This window comes from Callorhinus ursinus, unplaced genomic scaffold, assembly GCF_003265705.2.
Source record: "Callorhinus ursinus isolate GAN/ISIS: 27379988/994484 unplaced genomic scaffold, GSC_fseal_2.0 scaffold1, whole genome shotgun sequence".
NCBI lineage: Eukaryota > Metazoa > Chordata > Mammalia > Carnivora > Otariidae > Callorhinus > Callorhinus ursinus.
Window position 1 is genome coordinate 56,697,583 of NW_027397063.1, and position 21,274 is coordinate 56,718,856.

Genomic DNA, 21,274 nt, shown 5'->3' on the forward strand with positions numbered 1-21,274 from the left:
AATAAAATAAAATAAAATAAAATAAAATAAAATAAAATAAAATAAAAAATAAAATAAAAGGAATAAAACCCTACAATCCATATGTGTTCACATTACTGGAAATTTTAAACATATAGATTGGCAAAAGGAAGTTAAAGTTCTCCTGTGTCACAGCCCTGAGAACCCATGTTAATATTTGGTGTCTAATATACGTTAGCTTCTTTATGTCTAGAACAATGGAGATGATTGTCTTTGCCTGACTTCCCATAACAGGTTTAATGTGAGGACCAGAGGAGATCCTGTGGAAGTGCTGTGCACATTATAAAGCACTATTCAGATATAAGGGTTATTACTATGGCTGTTCTTGTTGTTGTGACTTGGAGGACTCCTTCTTCAGAGCCTTGCTGTCTGACTGGAGTGACAAAACCCCATTCCAGCTAAGCTGTGAAGATAGTATTGTACAAAGTTTGTTTATTCCAAATTGGAATAAGGATAAGGTGTATAGCTGGGTCTGGGTCCAAATTATATAATGGGAAATGGTGATGGAGACCCAGAGTTAGGTCTAGGTAAAGTGCCAGACACTGCCCTGCCAGGTAGTCTAGGCTCTCTGGCTACCCAGGGCATCCCCTGCCCTTAATCCCTTACATAGGGGAGCTCTTTCTGCCCTAGTGCTCTAGGCCCTAGGCATTTCCCAAAGTCTTGCTCCTCATATAAACAGCCCATGTACCTCAGAGAGCCTTTGGAGGCAATAGCCTAATTGAGACTGTCAAGCCACATCTCACAGAGATGTAGGTCTCCACAGAAATTCTGCAAAGGCCCTTGGAAAGGGAAAGAGAGTCAGGGTCAAGCAGATGGGACTCTGTACCCTCCCCCTGCAGATCAGCTCCATCAACTCTGGTCCTGGAGTTGGGACTGAAAACAAACTGCATTGGATGGAGAGACAGGTAATGCTGTCTGTTTGCAAGCTGGGCATGGAGTCAGGCAGTTCTGTGCTATTGATTTTAAAGTCAAGTAGCATTGAAGGCATTTGTTGAAAAATGTAAAGCAAATTTGCATATGATTTAGCATAAAATTACTCCTTGTGGTCCATAAACTCCACCTCCAAGAATGCAAAAATAAAATAAAAATCAAGTACCGCAGCCAACTGCAATTGTGTTCAGCCTCAATGTGTATAGCCTGATACAGGAAGAATACAAAACAGGTTTTCAATCCCATCAATTTCATCCCATGCCAAAAGAGAGCAAAAGAAAATGAGAAAACAGCTGAGAACTGCTGCTCACAAGCCCTGACTATAGTGAGGCAAAGGCTTCCTGATCCTCCTTGGCTTGAGAACTCCACTGAAGGTGACATCCTGCATCTCTGGGTGCTGTGGCCCTGGAGGATTACCTCAAAAAGCAGATGATTCTGAGACATAGCATATATACTCTGGGCTGCATACAGATAGTATTAACAATATTCCCTTGTATTTGAACAGTGCTGGACAGTCTATAAGGTTGAATATAGCCACCTACTAGGGTGGCTACCACACCCATTCTACAGATGGGGACAGCGAAGCTCAGAGAAGTTAAGTGACTTGTTCAAGGTCATGCAGGAACTAAGAGCTAGGATTTGATCTCAGGTCTGACTCAAGTCCAAAGCTCTTTCTAGAGCGCCTGGGTGGCTCAGTCGTTAAGCGTCTGCCTTCGGCTCAGGTCGTGATCCCAGGGTCCTGGGATGGAGTCCCATATCGGGCTCCCTGCTCAGCGGGAAGCCTGCTTCTCCCTCTCCCACTCCCCTTGCTTGTGTTCCTGCTCTCACTGTCTCTCTCTGTCAAATAAATAAATAAAATCTTTAAAAAAAAAAAAAAAAAGCTCTTTCTACCCCACCACATCAGGAGTCTGGTATACACATAGGAGTGTGTCCCTACACACATGGAAATAAATACACACACAGACACACACTCTCCTCTCCTGACTCATCTGTGTCTTTGAAGAAATAAAAAAAAATAGCCACTCCTCTCGAGAAGGTTGGGAAGCCCAGAGGCTGCCAGAGCCTGGCATTTGATTTACTTACCATAGTGCCATCAGCAATCCTCTCAGGTGCCAGCTTGGCTTTGCTGGCCTTCTCAAAGCAGTCGGCATCAGGCCCATGAGGGGTCATTGAGCTGTGCAGGCTGCCTCCCCCTGGCAGGAAGCCACCTTGCTTTGCCTCATAATGACCTTTGATAAGTCCCATGAATTCACTCATGCAGTTCCCTGGGAAGGTTGAAAGAGTATTAGTTTTATTATCCAAGGCAAGACCTGTAAAGTACCAAGACCTCTCAAGCATTATTTCTGTGGAATGCGAAGAAGATAGGAGAATCTGATAAATTTTTTAGGATTACTAATGAATACAGATAGATAGGGGGAAAAAAAACCCACAAAATATTCATTAGTGTGAAACTCTTGGTAGGCAAAGCTCTACTTGATGGACATGTGGATTATTAGAGGTCTTAAACTCCACTGTCTGAAAGAAATAATGTTGGGGCCCAAAACAAAATCATGGCCCAGACAAGAATTTTAATAATAATTAAAATGAAAGTTATAATAAAGAGTAGATGTGCTCTATCATCCAGGCTTATAAGTCCTCTATTAAAATCATCTTCTTTCCCAGATCTGATCTGCTCCTCCCCCAAATAGCCCCACAGTAGTACATGGTATCACCATATTTCTGGTTCCCAATCCAGAAAACTGAGATGGGGTGTGTGTGTGTGTGAGTGTGTGTGTGTGTGTGTGTGTGTGTGTGTGAATGTGTTGATGGAAGAGTCATGTAATGGAAAGAACCCTGGACTTGGAGTCTATTATCAAATGATAATCTGTGTGAAAAGATCTTAGTAGCTATAAAAACCAGTCCATAAATGCTATATAGCTTAACAAACATTATCTTCTGTATCTGAATCTATCATCTTATTTTCTACCCTCCAAAATGCTTCTTAGATTCATTCTTTTCTTTCTATTCCCACTGATATTCTCTTCATAGAATCCTAAAATTTTAAAATTGGAAAGGATCACTGCTTCTACTCAATACAGAAGAATTTCTATATCATTCCTGACAGATTAATTCCTGGGATCCGCCTGCATGCCTCCTGTGAATGGAAGCTCTCTACTCAACAAAGCAACCTACCATACTATTGAAAAGCTCTGGGTGTTAGAAAGTTCTCTCTATTAAATGGAAATTTGCTTTAATCTAAGTTAAGTACATTGGTCTTAGTTGTGCTTTCTGGAGTCAGCAAAATTTGACAAAAATCACCACGTTCCTACTCTTTCAATCATATGTTTCTATTGAAATAAAGCTCTTTACTAGAACAGCAACACACTTAGGGCAAGAATTAAAGAAATACAATACCTGAGAAAATTTAAGTGCCTTTCCATTCATTCACCCATCTACCCATCTGTCCACTTGCCACCCCATCTGTCTGCCTATCCATCCATCCATCCACATATGTAATTGGATACTGTGCTAAATGCTATGATAGAGATGAGTAAGAAATAGCCCATCTAAACTTACTCTCATAGTCTGTCCCATGAGAGGGCTAAGAGTGCAGACCATGAACAGAGCAGAGAGCTACGGCATTGGCAACCCTTGCAAATCTGGACATTTGGCATGATAGATGCCCCAGCCTTCTTCCTTACATGTGAAGTATAACCAAGGGCCAAAATATTTCTGTCATTGACTAGGCAGCCGTATTCATCCTGCCTAGGAAACAAAATGCTGCTGCAGGCCCCTGTAGAAAAAGTAAGACCCACATCATAGCTCTACTCGTTTCTCCATGAAGCGGAAATAGAGGAAAAGAAGCAACTGTAAGCATAAGGTTTCTATATTTTAAAAGCAGTTCTGCTCATGACTGAAATATGTTGTCACACTCCTCAATCTAGGATGTGTCCTCAGGGTCACCTTCATGGCTTAATTTTAAGAAGAGAGCAATACAGAATTCAGCTTTGATCTGAATACGAATTTAGGTAGCAATGACTTTGGTGATGACATTTCTGTATCATTTTCTGTATTTCAAAGGACATGTGGAGGGTAGACCTTGCCTCTCTGATTAATGCTGAATCCACTTGACTCAAGTACATTAAGATGACTGGAGACAGTGTTTCTACAGAGATAATTCTCCACTTCTCCTATAAAGTTACATCAAAGTAGCAAAGATTTTGATTATCGCTAAAGCAATAGTTTTAATAACTCTGGAAAAAAATAATTTTAACTTGGGGTTCTGTGGTTTTTCCAACTAACTCAGGCAACCATACCTTTCTGATATCTATCTCTCCTGGGCCAAAGGTACTTGAGAGTCTTTTAAAAAAATTATAAGAGGCATTTCACAAGGTCATTTGTTTCAGGCGACTGAACTACAAACCAAAGTGGCTTGAGAGGTGTAGCACAGTAGCAGACTTGTCTGAGTTAGATGGCTCTGTTAGCCTTCTCCCTGAGCAGGGAGACGAGCTGCAGGCCAGCGCCTCTCAATATGTGGCCTGTAGACTCCAACTTGCTAACTCAAAATGCAGATTCTTAGGTTCCACCTCAGAACCAACTAATTATAGTCTCTGAGAGTGGGCGCTGGGAAGACTTTTTTTTTTAGGAGGCATTCTAAGTGATTTTTAGATTCCTACTGTTCTCAAAGTGTGGTTCCTGGAACAGCAGCTTCAGCAGAGCGTGGGAGCTTGCTCCAAAGGCCATTCTCAGGCCCCACCCTAGACCTACTGGAGCAGAAATTCTGAGGGTAGGGCCCAAGAATCTGTGTTTTAACAAGCCCTCCAGTGACACTGGCACATATGAAAATGTGAGAACCTCCACCTCAGGTTCATAAAGCAGCCTCAACACAAGAACTAGGTGAAATAATGAGTTACCAAGGACTAGCATGTGAGGTACAGGCTAAGCTAAAGCAATTCTCTCTCCTGGACAGCAGGTCCTCTTGGGGACAAACTTCCAGGAGAACACTCTTCAGAAAAGATGGTAGTTTGTTTTTATTCTATTTACAAAGTATCTGGTGTCTGAAACGCACCTCAGAGTCTTTCCAGAACTGTAGGTACAAAAATGCAATCTTCAGGAAGTGGAATTGCACATTGACCTTTAGGTTGGATTTATGGCCAGCTATTGGACTGTTAAAAATGCCAACTTCATTAAGTGCAGCCGTGAAATACCTTATTCATTCTTGGTGATGCATTTATTAATTAAATAAATGTTTATTAGATGCCTATTGTGTATCGGGCACTGTGCTAGGCACATCGCTTAGTGGCTGTGAGTGTGTGTGTGTTCTGGCATCAGATTGCCTTCAATTAAATCCTGACTCCACCACTTAACTAGTTGTGAGGCCTTGAGCAAGTTATTCGATCTTTCCAAATTACTTAATCCCTCATGCCTCAGTTTTACCTTCTGAAAAAAAGGGGATAATGATACTACCTCCCTTTTATAACTGTGTTGAAGATTAAGTGGTTTAATAGTTTTAAAGAACTTATAACAGAGCCAAAGAAAATGGTCAATAATTGTTAGCTGCTAGTAATAAGAAATAAAATAAAAATAATAGATTTAGTAAGTACTGTTCTAGGCAACAAATGCTCCATAGAAACTGCAGCCAGAATGGGGTCCATTCCCTAGTATGGGCTGCAGTCTGTTTTATCCCACCAAAATAATTGGAGTAGGCACATTTTACTGGCTCTTGAACCAGGCTTAGGTAAAGAGCTTTCCCAAAACAACAAACTAACCAACAACATCCCACCATTCCCTCTCCCCCAAAAGAAGCAACTGAAATGTAAAGAAACTTGCTTCACACTTTATCGGCCTTTCTGCCTCTCCTCAGGGCCAGAGGAACTGGGCTGTAGGCATTACTTCCTTCTCAGAGTCAACACATCACTGCCATCTCCAAGGAAGTCATGGTGTTTCAGCAACTACAAGTCTGGGGAGCAGCACTAGGGCCTCTGGAGGCAGGATCCTGAAAGCCAGCACAGTATGGTGTCCAGGGACACCTCAGTGGTATTCCCAATGGCAAATGTTCAACACTTTGTGGTTTCTCTGGCTTCCAATGTGGCTTGGTAAAATAGAGACTTACTGTGGTAATAAGGAGGCCTGAAGGTCTTGTCAGCAACCCCCCATCGAGGCGGGAAGATGACAAAATCAGCGATAGCCACTCCGGGGCGGACAGACTTGGCTGTCAATACAGTGAAGATGGATGGGTCCTGTGAAAGCACAAGGAGACACCGAGCCCACGATGGAAGGGAGGTGACTGGACAATGGTACACATATCACCCACACTGGAAGGGGTTTCCAAGTTGACTCTAGGTTTTTGTTTTTTTTTTTTTTTTTAAGTAGGCTGCATACCTATCGCGGGGCCTATCGCGGAGCCCATCATGGAGCCCAACCTGGGGCCCAACCTGGGGCTTGACTTCACAACCCAAGATCAAGACCTGATCTGAGATCAAGAGTCCGAGGTTTAACGGACTGAGCCACCCAGGCGCCCCGACACTGTAATTTCTGTTCAAGCCACACAGGCCAAAGCTAAGAAGTCTGGGCTTGTCGTTGAGGGGCAGAAATCACTCATCTGACTTTCCCCTCTTGCTTGAAGCAAAATGAATTAACACCAGCTAAGAGGATTTGGAGCTGCTCTCTCACCCTGCTGAGCCCCCATTTCATGCAAGTGTTACCCTGTGGGTCTGAGAACCAGTCATGCCTGCCTCCCAACCTCAGGTCAGGGTGACAAGAGCTGGGATGTGCTGCAGGGAGTTCTCAGCAGAAGGGATGCTCAGAGTGAGGTGGAAATAGAAATAAAATAGTATCCAACTCTTGGTATAGATGTAGGATATGCTTCTCTTTGAGGGCATCACAGAGATTCCAGATGGTATCCTCCTGGCTTTCCTTACCCTTGTTTCCTTACCCTTACATCATTAGTTTGGATGGTGGTAATGTAGAGGGCATAGGCTGGGGCACAATATTATGATTTTAAAAGAACTTTAGAATCCTTCAGTGGAAAGATTGAGATTCGATTTCATTGAAATCACTGATCATGTTTGCTTTCACCTGCCATGCTAGGGTCTGGGATTCAAAGATGGTTGAGAACTATTCCTTGCCCCTTTAGCATTGTTAGTGACGGGAGTGCGGGGGTGCTGGAGGAGTCATAAAACAGGTGTGTGAACAACTGACGAGAGCAAGGTGCCAAGGGCAATCTAGCTTTGTAAATAGAAATCCAAGGGAGTACAGAGGATGCCTACCTACCTGAGAGGATCAGGGAAGGCTTCAAAGAGGGGGTGATATTTGACACAGGTCTTGAAAAATGAAAGGAGAAAGAAAGAAAAAGGAGGGAGGGGGGAAGGAAAAAGAAGGAAGGAAGGAGAGAAAGGAAAAGGCATTTTAAGCACAGAAAACAGGAAGGACATCAAAATGCACAGAGATTTTGTTAAGAGGCAGGAAAGCTAAAGCCCAGAATGCACTGGCAGAAGGCAGAGGGGCTAAGACTTGGTACTGGTACTGGAAAAATGAGTCCAGGGCCAGATGGTGGAGAGCATCAGATACCACGCTTCAGAGCTCAGACTATCCTAAACCATGGGGAGGCTGCACAGATTTTCTAATGCAGCGGTAGAATGATCGGACCTGGATTTTGGAAGAATAACCGTAGCAGCAGTACAAAGATTGGCCCCGAGCAAAGGCAAGCCAGAACCCCAACCCTATCGCTGTGAGATTTTACACTTCTTCCTCTGTCTTGAGATATGATCTGAAACTGTTAAAGAAAAGGTAGTGAGGCTCAAATAAAGCTCTATCCGTGTCTCTGGATCATTTTTCATGCTGTTTTGGGCTTGATGCCTCATTTTCTTTTCCCTTTTGGTTTTGTTACGAGTTGTTGCTCTTCAAAAAGGTAGTTTTGTCCCCCTAGAGATAAGCTGAACTGACTCAGAGTAATCTTTCTGTCTCTGGTTCTCTGGCTTCTGCTCTAATTATCCCTTCAGCTTTTGGGTTAAGTTAATCTATTATGAACTAGGCTGCAAAATGAACTTTCCCCCAGGATCTCAGAATGGAGCACTTTATCACGAATGTGGGGCCTTGGGGGCTTGCCCTGTAGACCAGGGACCTATTTGTGGCCCTCTAATTGAGTGAAAAATATCACCAAATTCACACTTTAGAACTTCTTTGTTTTAAATTCAGGCCCTGAACATACTGAGGAACTTTAGAAGAGGGCTGTCTGCTCCATCACGGCTAAAAATAGCTAGGAGTGGCAGCCGGACTGAGCCGACTCAGCATTCGTAAGCAGGACAGAGAACTTTCCAAATCCAGAGCTGTCTCTTTCTCATCACTTTATCACCAACATTAGCAGTTAGTTTCTTTGGGGGATACATTTGCTAAGAAGAAACTAAGTTTTTGGCCATCTATGGGAATTACTGAGATACTCGGTGTGAGAACTAAGCTGTGTTCAAAGCTGAGTGTTGCATGTCAGGCTTGGCTCCCCCAGTAGCCTGTTATTTACTCTGTTCCCCAAAGCCTGGCTGCAGGGGATTCAAATTCCTGACACCGCAATGATGAATGACTATATCTTGGGCTTCCAAGGGTGACACCGGAAATGTTAAATCTGTGAATATCGGGGACCTACTGTGGACCCCTCCCACCTAAGGGCTGCCCTATCCCCAGGGCCCCTCCATGGTCCAGACTTACTGCATGGTCAAAGGCCACCGAGTTAATGACCATGAAGTTCTCCAAGTTGTACTTGTAGGGGGTGTAGTTCCCGTGCCAGGCCACAACATTGAATGGGGAGACGTCCTGATCGCAAAAACAAACAAACAAACAAACAAACAGGAAAGGGTAATCTTAGCGCTTAATGCTTTTGTAGCTGTGTTTCCACAGTTTGTACTTGGTATCACTGTCTCTCTTTTTGATTTGATTTTGTTCTCATAATTTAGTAATGGTGTCCCTTGGGAGAAGTATGACCCTGAATCATTTTGTGGTTGCTTCCCGTGCCTTCAAACTGTCCCTTGCTAAGCCACCAACCCTATTTTTCCAGTTCACAAGTTGCAGCTGCCTCTGATCACAGTGCAGCAGAAGCACAACACATTCTCCAGGTAGTGCCTTTTCAACAATTTTCAACACAGTTGTGAGAATCTGTAGATGTCAGCAACTCTCAGACCATCTGGGCTGGGGTTCCTGGTGCAGAGGGCAGGCACTTGCTGGGATGGCTTTCCAGGTAACTGCTGCCTAGAGGAGCTTCTGGTACACTCAGTTCCTAGGTTGCTGAGTGCAGGAAGGTGAGATGGTACCCTAAGAGTTCCAAGCAATCCCAAGGTGATGCTCTTTGGGCCTGCTCTGGGGTAGGAGAGGACCGGTGCTCTGTGACAGGAAGGTAGTCCTCACTGTAGCCATGCATCTGTTCTGGAAACAGCATCTAACTCAGAATATTCTAAAGACTTTACAGAAGGGAACACTCACAGAGGTGTGATTAGGGTTAGGTGAACTGACCAGAGATGCGGAGGTTTCTGAGCCTAGCAACAGTGGGAAGCCATTGCCATTCCTAAGCCTGTGGGATATGGGAAGACACTATTGTTATAGGATTCCAGCAAGAGCTAGAACCATGAAGAAGGGGCTGCTCAATTGTATGTTGGTAAATATTTAACAACTAGCAACTATCTCTCTGGGGAAAAATGCTCTGTTTTATAGCATTTGTTAATTTTGTGGGTATAAATATTCCACCCTGATCACTTTTGAGCTACTAATGTAATGTTACTGAACACAAAGCTGGGAAGAATGTGTCTATCAGTTCTCACATGCCAGTATGAACTGGCTCCAGGATGCTACTGGGGGTACCCAGCAGGAACTGAGATCATGGAGGGATGCAGTCCCAAATAGGGAAGAAACAGGAGCAAAAAACCTCAACTTGTCTTTCCTCCTGCCTTCCAACTTCCTGTGAGTACCTCCCATTGGTTGAACCCAACCCAAAACCAGCTGGCTAGGGAGCCCATACAGGTGATCTCCCAGGACACAGATCATGGCAGAGAAGGGATAATGGATCAGTGTGGGCACTCACACAGAGAATAACCAGCACAGAGTCCACTTAGAAAGTGGAAACCCACAGAGCTGCTGGCTACCTCTAGAATAGTCGTTCTTTATCAAATGTATGTCAAAAATAATATGGGGAGCATGCTTAAAATGAATGTAGGTTTCCACACCCCATGCCCAGAAGTTATCATCTTTGCCAGGCTGGAATAACATCGAAGGATCTGCATTTTAAACAAGCTTCCCTTAGGATTTCTGGCGCAAATGGTCTCTAAACCACATTTTGAGAAATCCTGAACCAGACAATATGAAGGTGACAATATGTCAGTGAGGCTGGCAATTAACTCTCAGGGGTTAATTTTAAGTGCCAAACTAGTTGGCCTCTGCTGGTTAGCATACCATCTACCTTGGATGCTGTCCAAGGAAAATAATATGGCTTGAAAAATATAAGCTATATGTCAAATGGGCAAAAATAATTGTAATAAATAAAGGTAAACAAAAGAAATCTTTGGATTACTTTGGTTATATAATTACATTCTGCTAATATATATTCAGTACATTGAGCAATAATATAATATATGCTAATATATTATAGATTACATATTACATTATTATTTATTATTATTATCTATGCCTTTGTTTATCTCCTGAGTTTACAAGGCTGGTGGTATAAACTAAGTCAAGCTAATTAACTGAGTTCTACTTTTTTTGTATCAGTCATAGCTTCTATTTGAAATATGGTGGCCACTGGTAATAAAAATCTTAGATGATCTGCTTGTTTACTCATTTCCCTTTTCATAACATATTACCTGCCTGTATAGTATATTTTACATACCATTTATAGAGACCTACATATTGCCAGGATTTTTATTGCTTGGTGAGTGGAAAGAGCATGACCTTTGGAGTCAAACAGATAAAGGGTCTAATGTTAGTTCTGCCATTTACTATGACATTTGGTAAATTACTTGTCACTACCTTTTTGTGACTACAAATGAGGCAAACAGTACTTTATTTGTAATATCTTAGTGGTATGGTAAAAATGAAAGGATATGTAAAGTACTTAACACTGGCCTTAGCAATCAATAGGTGCTTAATAACTATTTATTCCATTCCTGTCCATCGACCCTCTTACTTTACCTGTTTGGCAGCAAATAGCTTGCCCTGGTATTTATTAATCACAGTGTAGCCACCTGGCACTTGGCGATCTTCATACCAGGCAACGGGTATCAAAAAGTCTCGAGGATTGGCCAAGCCATTGGCTCCTAGAACACAGCGACCCAAAAGTCTTTTAGATACTTCTGAAATCACATTGGAAAGATGCCCACAGTTGCACAAAGAGAAAGGGCCATGTCAAGAGCCATTCCACAATTTGTTTTCATTGTCCAGAGGCTCATTGGAATCCCAGTCTGGTACCCTTTTAGGAGGACCCAAGGAATTTGATTAGGAAAAAGAATCATGAAAATCATCATCATCATCACCAGCATCACCTCCTAAAGTTGTAGAGTAAATATGGTTTATTGACCATATTACATGCACTATTGCATCACTGCAGTTGAGGGGAGAGGATGAGACTAGAAAAGAGGCCAAGGGAAGGTCTGGTAGAATACTAGAACTTTTCCCCAAGAAAACCATGATGGTTCTAGAACTCATCTATAGTCCTTGATCTCAGAAAGGAAGGGTTACATACTGTTGCCCCCAGGCATGCCTCTGCTCCTCAGACAGAAGTCGGAATCCATCCAAGTCTGCAAAACTGCTCTCTAGCCTGACAGATCTGTCTGCCACTCAGGAAAAAATACTCAGGACTTGCCTGCTTACCTTTGCTTAGGAGTGAGTGTTCCCTCCAGAGAAAGAAAATAAATCAAAAGACCAAAAACAAAAAGTATAAGTGCAAAAACATAATTTAACTCTGAGAGGAGAGACCTGGGGAGTGTTTTATCATTTCTGGCTCCTGGGGTTAAAAAATATAAGCCCCCAGCAGCTGGTTAGTAAATTATATATATTTTCCGGAGGGTACATGTTCCACAGAACCTGGAGGCTATGCTGACTGTAGAGCAGCAGGAAGCCAGACTGAAGTGGGAAGAACGGGTGGTGAGCAGGACGACAGACGGCCCGCCATGGCTCCAGCTGCCTCTCTGCTGCCTCCCACCTTCCTCTGACTATTTGGATCTCTCCAGGGGAGTGACCAGAAGGCACATGCTGGCCTGTCCTGTTTGGCTCTCAAAAAGCTGTTGACAAGGAAAAGAAGAACTGGGAGGTGTGGCCACCACCTTTAGCAAACATGTCAAAGATGACACCAAGGGCCAATTTTCCCAACCCCTCCCTTCACTCCAAGAGATGTTTTGAGAACAACTCCTCCTACCACCTTCACTTCTCTCCTGCATCTCCTGCCTCCAGTTTGCCAGAAGAATCGGGGGTGGGGGGGACCTTGATTCACTTTTGAAAGTTTTCGTCTTGCCTCATGGAGGAGGTTTCTAGCTCCTTCATGGCCCCAGTTAACTGTGTACATTTTGTGGAATGTGCTGAGTTGGAATGTGAGGTTTGTAGACCATGCATTTTTCAGTCCAAGTCCCCTTTCCATAGGAGTACAGCCCCTGCCGTTTTTATGGCTTTCCCCTGCTTTATTGTCTACACACAACTTATTGACTTGAGAAAATGATCTCCCTCCTATTCACAAAGTTCATTCCCACATGTATGGTTTTGCTTAAGCGGTTCCCTTTCCTTTTTATTTGTCCTCAGCTTTTCATCAAGAATTAGTCAAATCTCATCTGTTCTGTAAAGCTATTCCTGGTGACTTGGCCCCTAAGTAACCCAAACTTCTACATCCTTTAGGGTGTACACTGTATAACCAGAAATCTATTATATACTGTCTGCTCTCCAATCATCTATATACTATTCTAGAGAGAAATTTATAATGGGTTGGCTTCAGTTGTTTACTTTTATGTATGTATTTTATGGGAAGAGGCCTGTGTTACCCTTAATGAGATTCCATAATACCCTCAGCACAACACAGAGCCAAGACTAGCTGATGGATTGATACACTGATGAGCTAATTAATGATTTCATTTCATCAGTTGGGTCAGAACCTCTGAACCTAGAGGTCTGAAAAAAAATGTCTGGGGTTGTTTAGAGAGTTCTAATAGGCTTCTGAAATTCCCAACTACATTTGATCTAGAGAAGTTGTCTAGAGAGGAAAGTTGAAATGTGAGTGAGATCATGAGGGGAGAAGGATAATAAGGGGAGAAGGATGTTTAACGCTCATGCAATTGTCTGTCCTATATCTCAAGGGAAATTAAAAGCTTGTAGTGAAGATTTACCAATTGGTCCCAGGTCAGGCAACTCAAAGTGGACACCGTAGACCTCCAGGATGTAGCCCCTTGTCTCCTCGAAGACATCAATGCTGAACCGCATTCCTCTCTGGAACAGGAAGCAGACAGTGGTGTGCACTCCCAAATCATACCTGTAGCTATAAAGAAGCTGCCCCAGAGCCACAGCTAGCCCCAGATGCAAAAATAAAGCTATAGTCTGCTGAGTATGTTTGAGAGGTGACCAGCTCAAAGATGAGTTAAAATGAAAAATTTAACTCCTAATCACATCTGTGACCCAAACCAATTCTACTCTAATCTCTCATTGGGTTCAGAGATACAGCCGAATTTTCAAGAAATTAGTCTTCACTGCACCCCAGTCCCCACACCAATCCATGGAAACAGAGCCTTATCCAAAGTGTGTAGGAGTATTTAGGAAAGCAAATTGATAATGCTCTTTGCTTTGTGATTGCGTCATATTTTAAAACAAATCAGGCTCCCAAACCTGCTTCCCCTTCAGCACAGGGAGCCTCCTGCATGACTAAAACTCCCTCCCCTTCTCAGGCATGATCCACCAAGAGATTTTAAAGTTGGAAATGACAGCAGCTGCAACATCTGATTGCTCCCAAATTAGGGAGCGGCAGGGGAAGAAGGGGACACATCACCAACCTGAATGACGCAGATCTCATTGGGCTGCACAAGCATCCTGCCAAACTCAGTGTAAATGTGAAGTTTCCCTTTCTGGGGAACTAACAAAAAAGACAGGGCAGTAGTGAACAAACAACTCTTTTCACATGAGGACCACTTCATGAAGAGTAAAAGGCTCAAAGGCTGCATTTGATTTTTCATTCCAAAAGAAAGGGCTTTATTGAGTCTCATGGACGTAAATGAATATTCTGACAAGTTAGGTTAACAATTTTACTACCTGGAAGAAAGTGAATGAAAAAATCGATTCTGCTTTTTTTTGTTTGCGAGGTAGAGAGCTTGTATATGCCCGGTTCTGTGGATTGACCAAAAAGGGCAACAGAAATCAGATGGAAAACCACTCACTTCTGATAGTTCCAGCTAGTCTGGCATTTGCATATCTAATGTCTACACCAAAATGGTGGCTACAAAATATCAATATTGAAACCATCAAATAGAGTGGGTAGACCAGAGAAATCTCTAAGAGACATTCTGTTTTAGATACCATCATGAAAATTTCTATCTCAATGGCAGATATCAATGACAGGTAGTCTTTTCTTGGGCAGGTTTGAAGACAAATAGAATTATGTTAATAAGTTAATCACATGTTGGTATTACTCTTTATTTCTTTTCAGCTTTCCAGATCTCTCATATTAGAAAGGCCCAGCAGAGATGGGCAAAGACAGAGAGACCAGGAAATAGACCAGGGGCTTTGAGGTATACCAGGAATCTTTTTCAGACCACCAATGGCCTCTAGACCTCAGTCTGTAGATTGCTCTACATAAGACAGATTGAAGGATAAAGGAAAATAATACGTATAAAATTGAAAAGCAGCTTGTGACTGGGGATCAACTCACAGTGAAATCTTCAGAACTTACCAATCAAGAAGTCCCCATCTGAATTGTAAAAACATCTGAAACATAAAGAATAATTCCTGTGATTTTCAGTTTTAACATTGTCCAGACAAATTAATTCACTCCACACGTTGTTTACCACCCACCGTGAGCCAGGTTCAGTGCTGGATATAAACTGGTGAGGAAAATGACCCAATCTCTGCCCTCATGCAGCTTAGAGCCTAGTAGGAAGTCAGATGGCAATCAAATAATTACGGAACTGTATCATTGTAGAAAGTCAAGTTCAGGAGAATGAAGGAATAATGAACCTGATCTAATGTGAGGAGTCAGCAAAGGCTTCCCTGAAGAAGGAACATTTGAGCTGAGATCTGAAGGAATTATCTAGGCAAGAGTTTGGGGAGTGGGAAGAACATTTCAGGCAGAAAGAACAGCACATGCAAATGCTCTGAGGCAGGCTGAAAGAACTGAGTGAAGGCTAGTGTGGCTCAGGGGAAAAGAGAGGAGGTGGTATGATATGACGTTGGACCCAAAGAGACATCTTCAGTGCCTTGTCATGGCTCAGAGAAGTTAAATGACTTGCTCAGATTACTCAGCCAGGAGGAATGGAATGGGGCTTTGGATGTAACAGTCTGGTTCCAGAGGTAGCGTGCAAAATGGGTCTGAGATTCTGCTTCTCCAAGAAGAGGCAGAATGCCATTTACATATTTTTTCTGATTAAAAAAAAAATCCAATATGTAAGCTCCTCTACCGAGGAATGTTAAGCTTACACAGTTAATAGCTAAATCCAAAGTCTGTCAGCTCGACCTGCCACCAACTGGTGGCCTTTAATGGCTGCTCATGCAGTATGACTTTGGACTCAAGAACAGCCCTGGGGAACTTTAAGAAATTAGAGATACTCTGACCCAAACCTGGTTAAAGTCAAAATACCTCTTGGACTATTCTAGCTTCCCAATGCCCATTGTCTCTTTTCTATTTGCATTGTTACGTGAAATTCTTATTTATGTTACAGGGATCAGTCAAGATTGAAATGCTCACTTATTAATAAATGTATATCAATGTTGCTCTGGGAGGAAAAAAACAATAACAAAACAACAACCTGGCTTTCACTCTCTGGCCAACAGCTCTTGGGGAATAGGGATGTTCTGCCCAAGCACTGAGCCTCTTACCTGTTCCCCATGGAGGTGTTACAGAGAAAAATATGGATGGCAAGTCCATTGTTAGACTTTATGTCTCCAGCTCCACACAAGGTATGCAGGCCCTGGAAGGAACAGCAGGAGAAGGAAGGGTGTATGCAAGTCTTGTCCGAGAGGCCAGCCCTCCTCCTGGTCCCTGAGAGCCAGGAGGCAAGGTTCTATAGGGTCTGCTCCGTGGGACGAGTGGGACATTCGGGGTCCAGCCTGCTTCTGGGGAACTCAAGATTTATGGGTTTTATGTTTGGTAGGTGGTGGCTCACCCTAGTTGCCAGCCACGGCCCTAGATCTGGATTGTCTCAATGGCTAAAATGACCTTACTTGGCATTTTATCAGTTTGGTGCTTAAGATCAGCCTGGGGGAGAGTTTCTTTCAGAGGTGAAACCAGATACCTAGGAGGCCTAGGGAGGAAGCTTGCCACATTAGGGACCAATTAATGCCCCTCAAATGCACCTCACCAGGTAGGCAGCCTTGAGCTTATACGTCGGATCAGCCCTAAGTTTTCCACAACAGGGAAGTGGAAGCATTCTGACCAACTGTAATCCTCTCTGCTGATAATCCACAGTCCAAGAAGGCTTAACACATGGGTCTTCTCAAAATTCTTCAGCCCCAAACCTGCAGATGGAAAGGAGGGAGCTCTGCTCCTTCAGATATCCATGATTCACCCAGAGTGGGGGGATTTCTTTTTGTATTTTAATTCAGTTTGTCAGTTTGGAGTCTATTTAGATGAACTTACACAGAGTTTGGAGCACTTAATATAGCTAAGGAATTCTGCATGATCCAAACAAGTTGGCCCATGGCTGGGCACCTGGACTCTCCCTAAGTAAGCCATGGGCTGAGGTTGGTCTGCAAAACCTTCCACTGCCTTCTTTGAGCCCCTCTGCCTTAAAGTTCCCTTCCCTCTCCCCTACATGTGGTTTGCTCTGAGCACAAGTGTTCTAATACTCCCAACACCTGTTAACTATACCAAGCAGAACTTCTGATCAGCATTGCATTAACTAGAGTTGTCACCCTGAGTTGATGCTATTCTAGGTCCATTTCAGAAAGTTCATGAACTTGGATGGGGACGAAATTATATATTTATTTTCAAATAATCTCTGAAATGTATTATTTCCTTCAATTAATATGAATGTAAGCAACAAACTATAGAAATATTAAAAGTACCTGTACCCTGGTCACTGATAGAAATCATGGATATTCTTAGATAGCATTACAGTCATTACAACTATTCCAGAACATCGTTTATGCTCATACTTCTAACAACTATAGCTGTTAGATCTTTCCATAGATCTTGTGATTTAGTGCATTTATAAGGAAGCATATATGTTACTTACTATAAAAGCAAATTTGTTATTTTAATATTTTTATCATTGTATTTCAATATGATCAACTTCTCTGTAATTTTATGTAATTTATTTTATGCATTTAAAAGCACAAGCTTTACCAGACTATTAAAGGAGTCCACGGAGAGGGAAACAAGCTATAAATGACTCTTAACTGTAGGGAACAAACTGAGGGTTGATGGAGGGAGGTGGGTGGAGAATGGGCTAGGTGGGTGATGGGGATTAAGGAGGGCACTTGTCATGAGCACTGGGTGTTGTATGTAATCGATGAATCACCGAACTCTACTCCAGAAACCAATATTGCACTGTATGGTAGCTAACAAAAAAAAAAAAAAAAAGGAGTCCATGGGGGAAAAAAGCTAAGAACCCCTGTTGTAACCCAAAACAAAGAACCTGAGTCAGGTAAATGCTCAGTTTCCATTGGTCATTCAGAGATATTGTAAATAGCTCACCAGTGCCCTTTGGTGTCAGCGGCCATTTGGTGCCTGTAAGTAAGACATCCCTTGGCCAGCCCTGGAAGCAGGGGCCGGCAGTGCTGTCTCTGCTGCGTGCCTCTAAGTCTGCTGCCGCCTGGCATTCAGCCTGCAAATGGCTGGATCGCTCACCAGGGAAGAAAGCAAAGCAGAGAGAAGTATTGGTATTGACTTACGCTCACGAAGTCCACCTTCTTCTGAGATGCTTTTGGGATCTCAAATGGTTTCCATCGAAGCTGGGAAAAAAAATACATGTAATAGGAAAATTATTTTAGAAGGGGAAACCATAGGCTTTCTAAATAAATAGCATCGATCACACAGAAGAAGGATGGCTGTTCCTTCTGTGTGGCTCCGACTACTTGTAATTTGTTATTTTAAAATTAATAATTACCCATTACTTCCTCAAGGGTCTCAGTTGGGTTCTGTGCATGTATGTATGTATGTATGTAGTATGTGTGTGGTTGTGTGTGTGTTTGATATAGATAGAGATATAGTTTTCATTCCTTAGCACTTTAAATTAAAAAAAAAAGATCATTGCTTCTTATTTCAGAAGCTGTTTGTTTCCTTTAACATTTTGTTCAGGCACATCAGTGAGTTTTGACTGATGCTGCTTTTTATGCTATTTATAATCGGCTCCCTTTCCTGGCATGCCAGCCTCTCTGTGTGGGCTCCTGACACTGCAGGAGAAGGTTCTACTTCTACTTCTAGCCTTGGGAGTTATGAATTATTTCTTTAAGAGAAAGAAAAGAACACCCAACTGAGGTTGGATTTAGTAAATGCTGTACTGGGTTCCATTTCTTCACCAAACCCCACGTTTGTCCCCAGGCTGCCTGACAGTTCAGTTTAAATCACAACAATCTTTAATTTAATAATGAAATGATCTAAGGAAGTGGGGAGAAAAATCAGCAGGTCTAGGACCTACTAGAAGTGTGTCAGCCCAGCACTTATTAATCAGCCTGGCAGGAGGTCTGCTCCAGCCAGCCTGGCAGCAGATAAACCTCGGGACATCTCACACAATGACCTGTGCCCCCATGGCCAGTTCCACCAGCTGTGGTGCCCGGTCAGTGAAGGCGAGGCAGGCCTCCCCTAGGTCATGGGGCTTGGCTCATTTCGTATTTCGGAGAGACAGCTGAGTGGGAGAGAAAGCAGCAAGTGGGAAAGGTGGCACTAGGATTATTCTGCCTCTCTGACATACACAGTCAGGTGGCGGTCTTTATTTTTTTTAAAGCAAAGCAGGATGATCTCATCTTGGGATGACTTAAAAAGGATAGAAAAATGTCGATTTGGAAAACGTTGTTGAAATCGTGCCTTAGAAAGAAGGAAAATGTTTAGGGGCGCCTGGATGGCTCGGTTGGTTAAGCGTCTGAGTCTTGATCTCAGCTCAGGTCTTGATCTCAGGGTCATGAGTTCAAGCCCCAGGGGGAAAAAAAAAGGGAAAGGATTAGGACTAATTCCATTAAAGATGGTATTTCCTGGGAGGAAGGAGAACCTGAGAGCAAGGATCTGGGAAAGGTTTCTTAACTTCGGCACTATTGACATTTTGCGTTGGATAATTCCTTGTTGTGGGGTTATCCTGTGCATTGTAGGATGTTTAGCAGCATCCCCTGACCACTACTCACTAGATGCCGGTAGCACTCCCCCAAGTTGTAAAAACCAAAAATGTCTCCAGACATCATCACGTGTCATCTGGGGGACAAATTTTCCCTGGTTGAAAACCACTGACCTAGGAGGATAGTCCCCTGACATCAGGAAGGGCCACAGCTAAGCACTTCTAGCTTTTTGAAAGGAAGTTCTAGTCTAGTGCTAATCACTACATGCTGCTTCCCTTTACATTACATTAGCAGTGTGCAGAGTTTGTATACTCAGGAAGATTGTCTGGAAGACTAGACTACCTAGCGTCTTGGTCCTAAGAAGAGTCATCCTTCTAGTTTCCCAATGGAAGGGATTTAAGCATCACATCAATAGTTGCCTGGGCAGGGCGCCTGGGTGGCTCACTTGGTTAAGCGACGGCCTTCGGCTCAGGTCATGATCCTGGAGTCCCGGGATCGAGTCCCACATTGGACTCCCTGCTCGGCAGTGAGTCTGCTTCTCCCTCTGACCCTCCTCCCTCTCATGCTCTCTCTATCTCATTCTGTCTCTCAAATAAATAAAATAAAATAAAAAATAGTTGCCTGGGCAAACTTTAGACCTATCCAGAGGTTCTGAACCTGGTTACCCATGAGAGTCACCCAGAAGGACTTTGAGACTCAAGACTCAATTAAATCAGAATCTGTTCTGTATTTTATAAAATCTTTATTTTATAAAAGGTCTACTAATGGGGCAGCTACAGTTTAAGAATCAGCACATCCAGACAGAGATTCTGTGATTCTTATATTACTGAACCAAGCATCATACTCAGAAAAGTCCACCTTATCAACCAATCAATAAATTAATCAGTCAACTAAATTGTGGTGTCTTTGGCCAGATGTGGGAATGACATGCTAGCTACTAAATAGCAAGAATGTTTAAATAGCACAAGTGTAAATATTTACAAACCTAAGAAAAAAAAGGAGAGCAAGAAAAGAGAAGGGGTACCTGGATGGCACAGTCAGTTGTGTCTGTCTCTTGGTTTCCCTCAGGTCATGATCTCAGGGTCATGAGATCCAGCCCCCTGTAGGGCTCTGTGCTCAGCGGGGAGTCTGCTTCGCCTCTCCCTTTCCTTCTGCCCCTTCCCAGCTTGTGCGCGCGCGCGCGCGCGCGCACACACACACACACACACACACACACACTGTCTCTCAAATAAATAAATCTCTAAAAAAGAAGATAAGAGAAAGAAATAAGAAAGAAAAAAGAGAAAGAAAGAAAGGAAAAAAGAGAAAGAAAGAATCGAATGAAGGAAGGAAGAGAGAAAAGAAAGAAAGGAAAGAAAGAGAAGAAATTCTAGTAATAGGAGAAGCACTGCCTGATTTGTTGTAGTGAGACAACACCTTTATAAATCTTCCTGAAATTGAAATACCTGTTGGGGTTAGAAATAAAGTCCTAAACCCCAAAGAAGAGGTTTGTCTTCTGTGAGTGGGAAAAACTAAGCTAGAGAGGCTGAGAGGTTGGTTTGGTTGTTTTCTGCTGGTCAGTTTTTCAGTCTTCTGTAGCATATCAACCCTCAAGTCATGAGGAGAGAGCCAGGGGTGTCGAGAGGACAGGCACCTACATGATGATGTAGGGAGCATGCCTTCAACAGGGCCCACACACTAGATGAGGCAGTGGTCTTGAAGAATCTTCTCTAATGCAAAAATGATACCCTTCAAATGATGGAGATGGTATAGGGAAAGAAGTAATTTATCAGCTGGGTCTGATAGCAGCAGATTGTACAGGATCTATATTCAGTGTATTCTGAAGGATAATAAAAAACCCAAGCTGGTTCTGATAAATCCAGTACTCACAAGAAGAAGCCAGCTTTTGATATTTGGGCAAGAGATTTGTGTCAGGAGC

General features: G+C 42.9%; 1 protein-coding gene across 1 annotated transcript in view; it reads right to left on the bottom strand.

Annotated features, from left to right (window-relative positions):
- HGD (homogentisate 1,2-dioxygenase) overlaps positions 1 to 21,274 on the bottom strand; it is a 42,008-nt gene that overhangs the window by 1,172 nt on the left and 19,562 nt on the right. The window contains exons 5-13 of the mRNA XM_025868859.2: positions 17,983 to 18,042; positions 15,967 to 16,058; positions 14,825 to 14,859; positions 13,932 to 14,011; positions 13,275 to 13,374; positions 11,098 to 11,222; positions 8,629 to 8,733; positions 6,041 to 6,167; positions 2,032 to 2,213 (exon numbers count right to left, since the gene is read on the bottom strand). Of these exons, the coding sequence (XP_025724644.1) occupies positions 2,032 to 2,213; positions 6,041 to 6,167; positions 8,629 to 8,733; positions 11,098 to 11,222; positions 13,275 to 13,374; positions 13,932 to 14,011; positions 14,825 to 14,859; positions 15,967 to 16,058; positions 17,983 to 18,042 (906 nt within the window). The remainder of the gene's footprint in view (positions 1 to 2,031; positions 2,214 to 6,040; positions 6,168 to 8,628; positions 8,734 to 11,097; positions 11,223 to 13,274; positions 13,375 to 13,931; positions 14,012 to 14,824; positions 14,860 to 15,966; positions 16,059 to 17,982; positions 18,043 to 21,274) is intronic.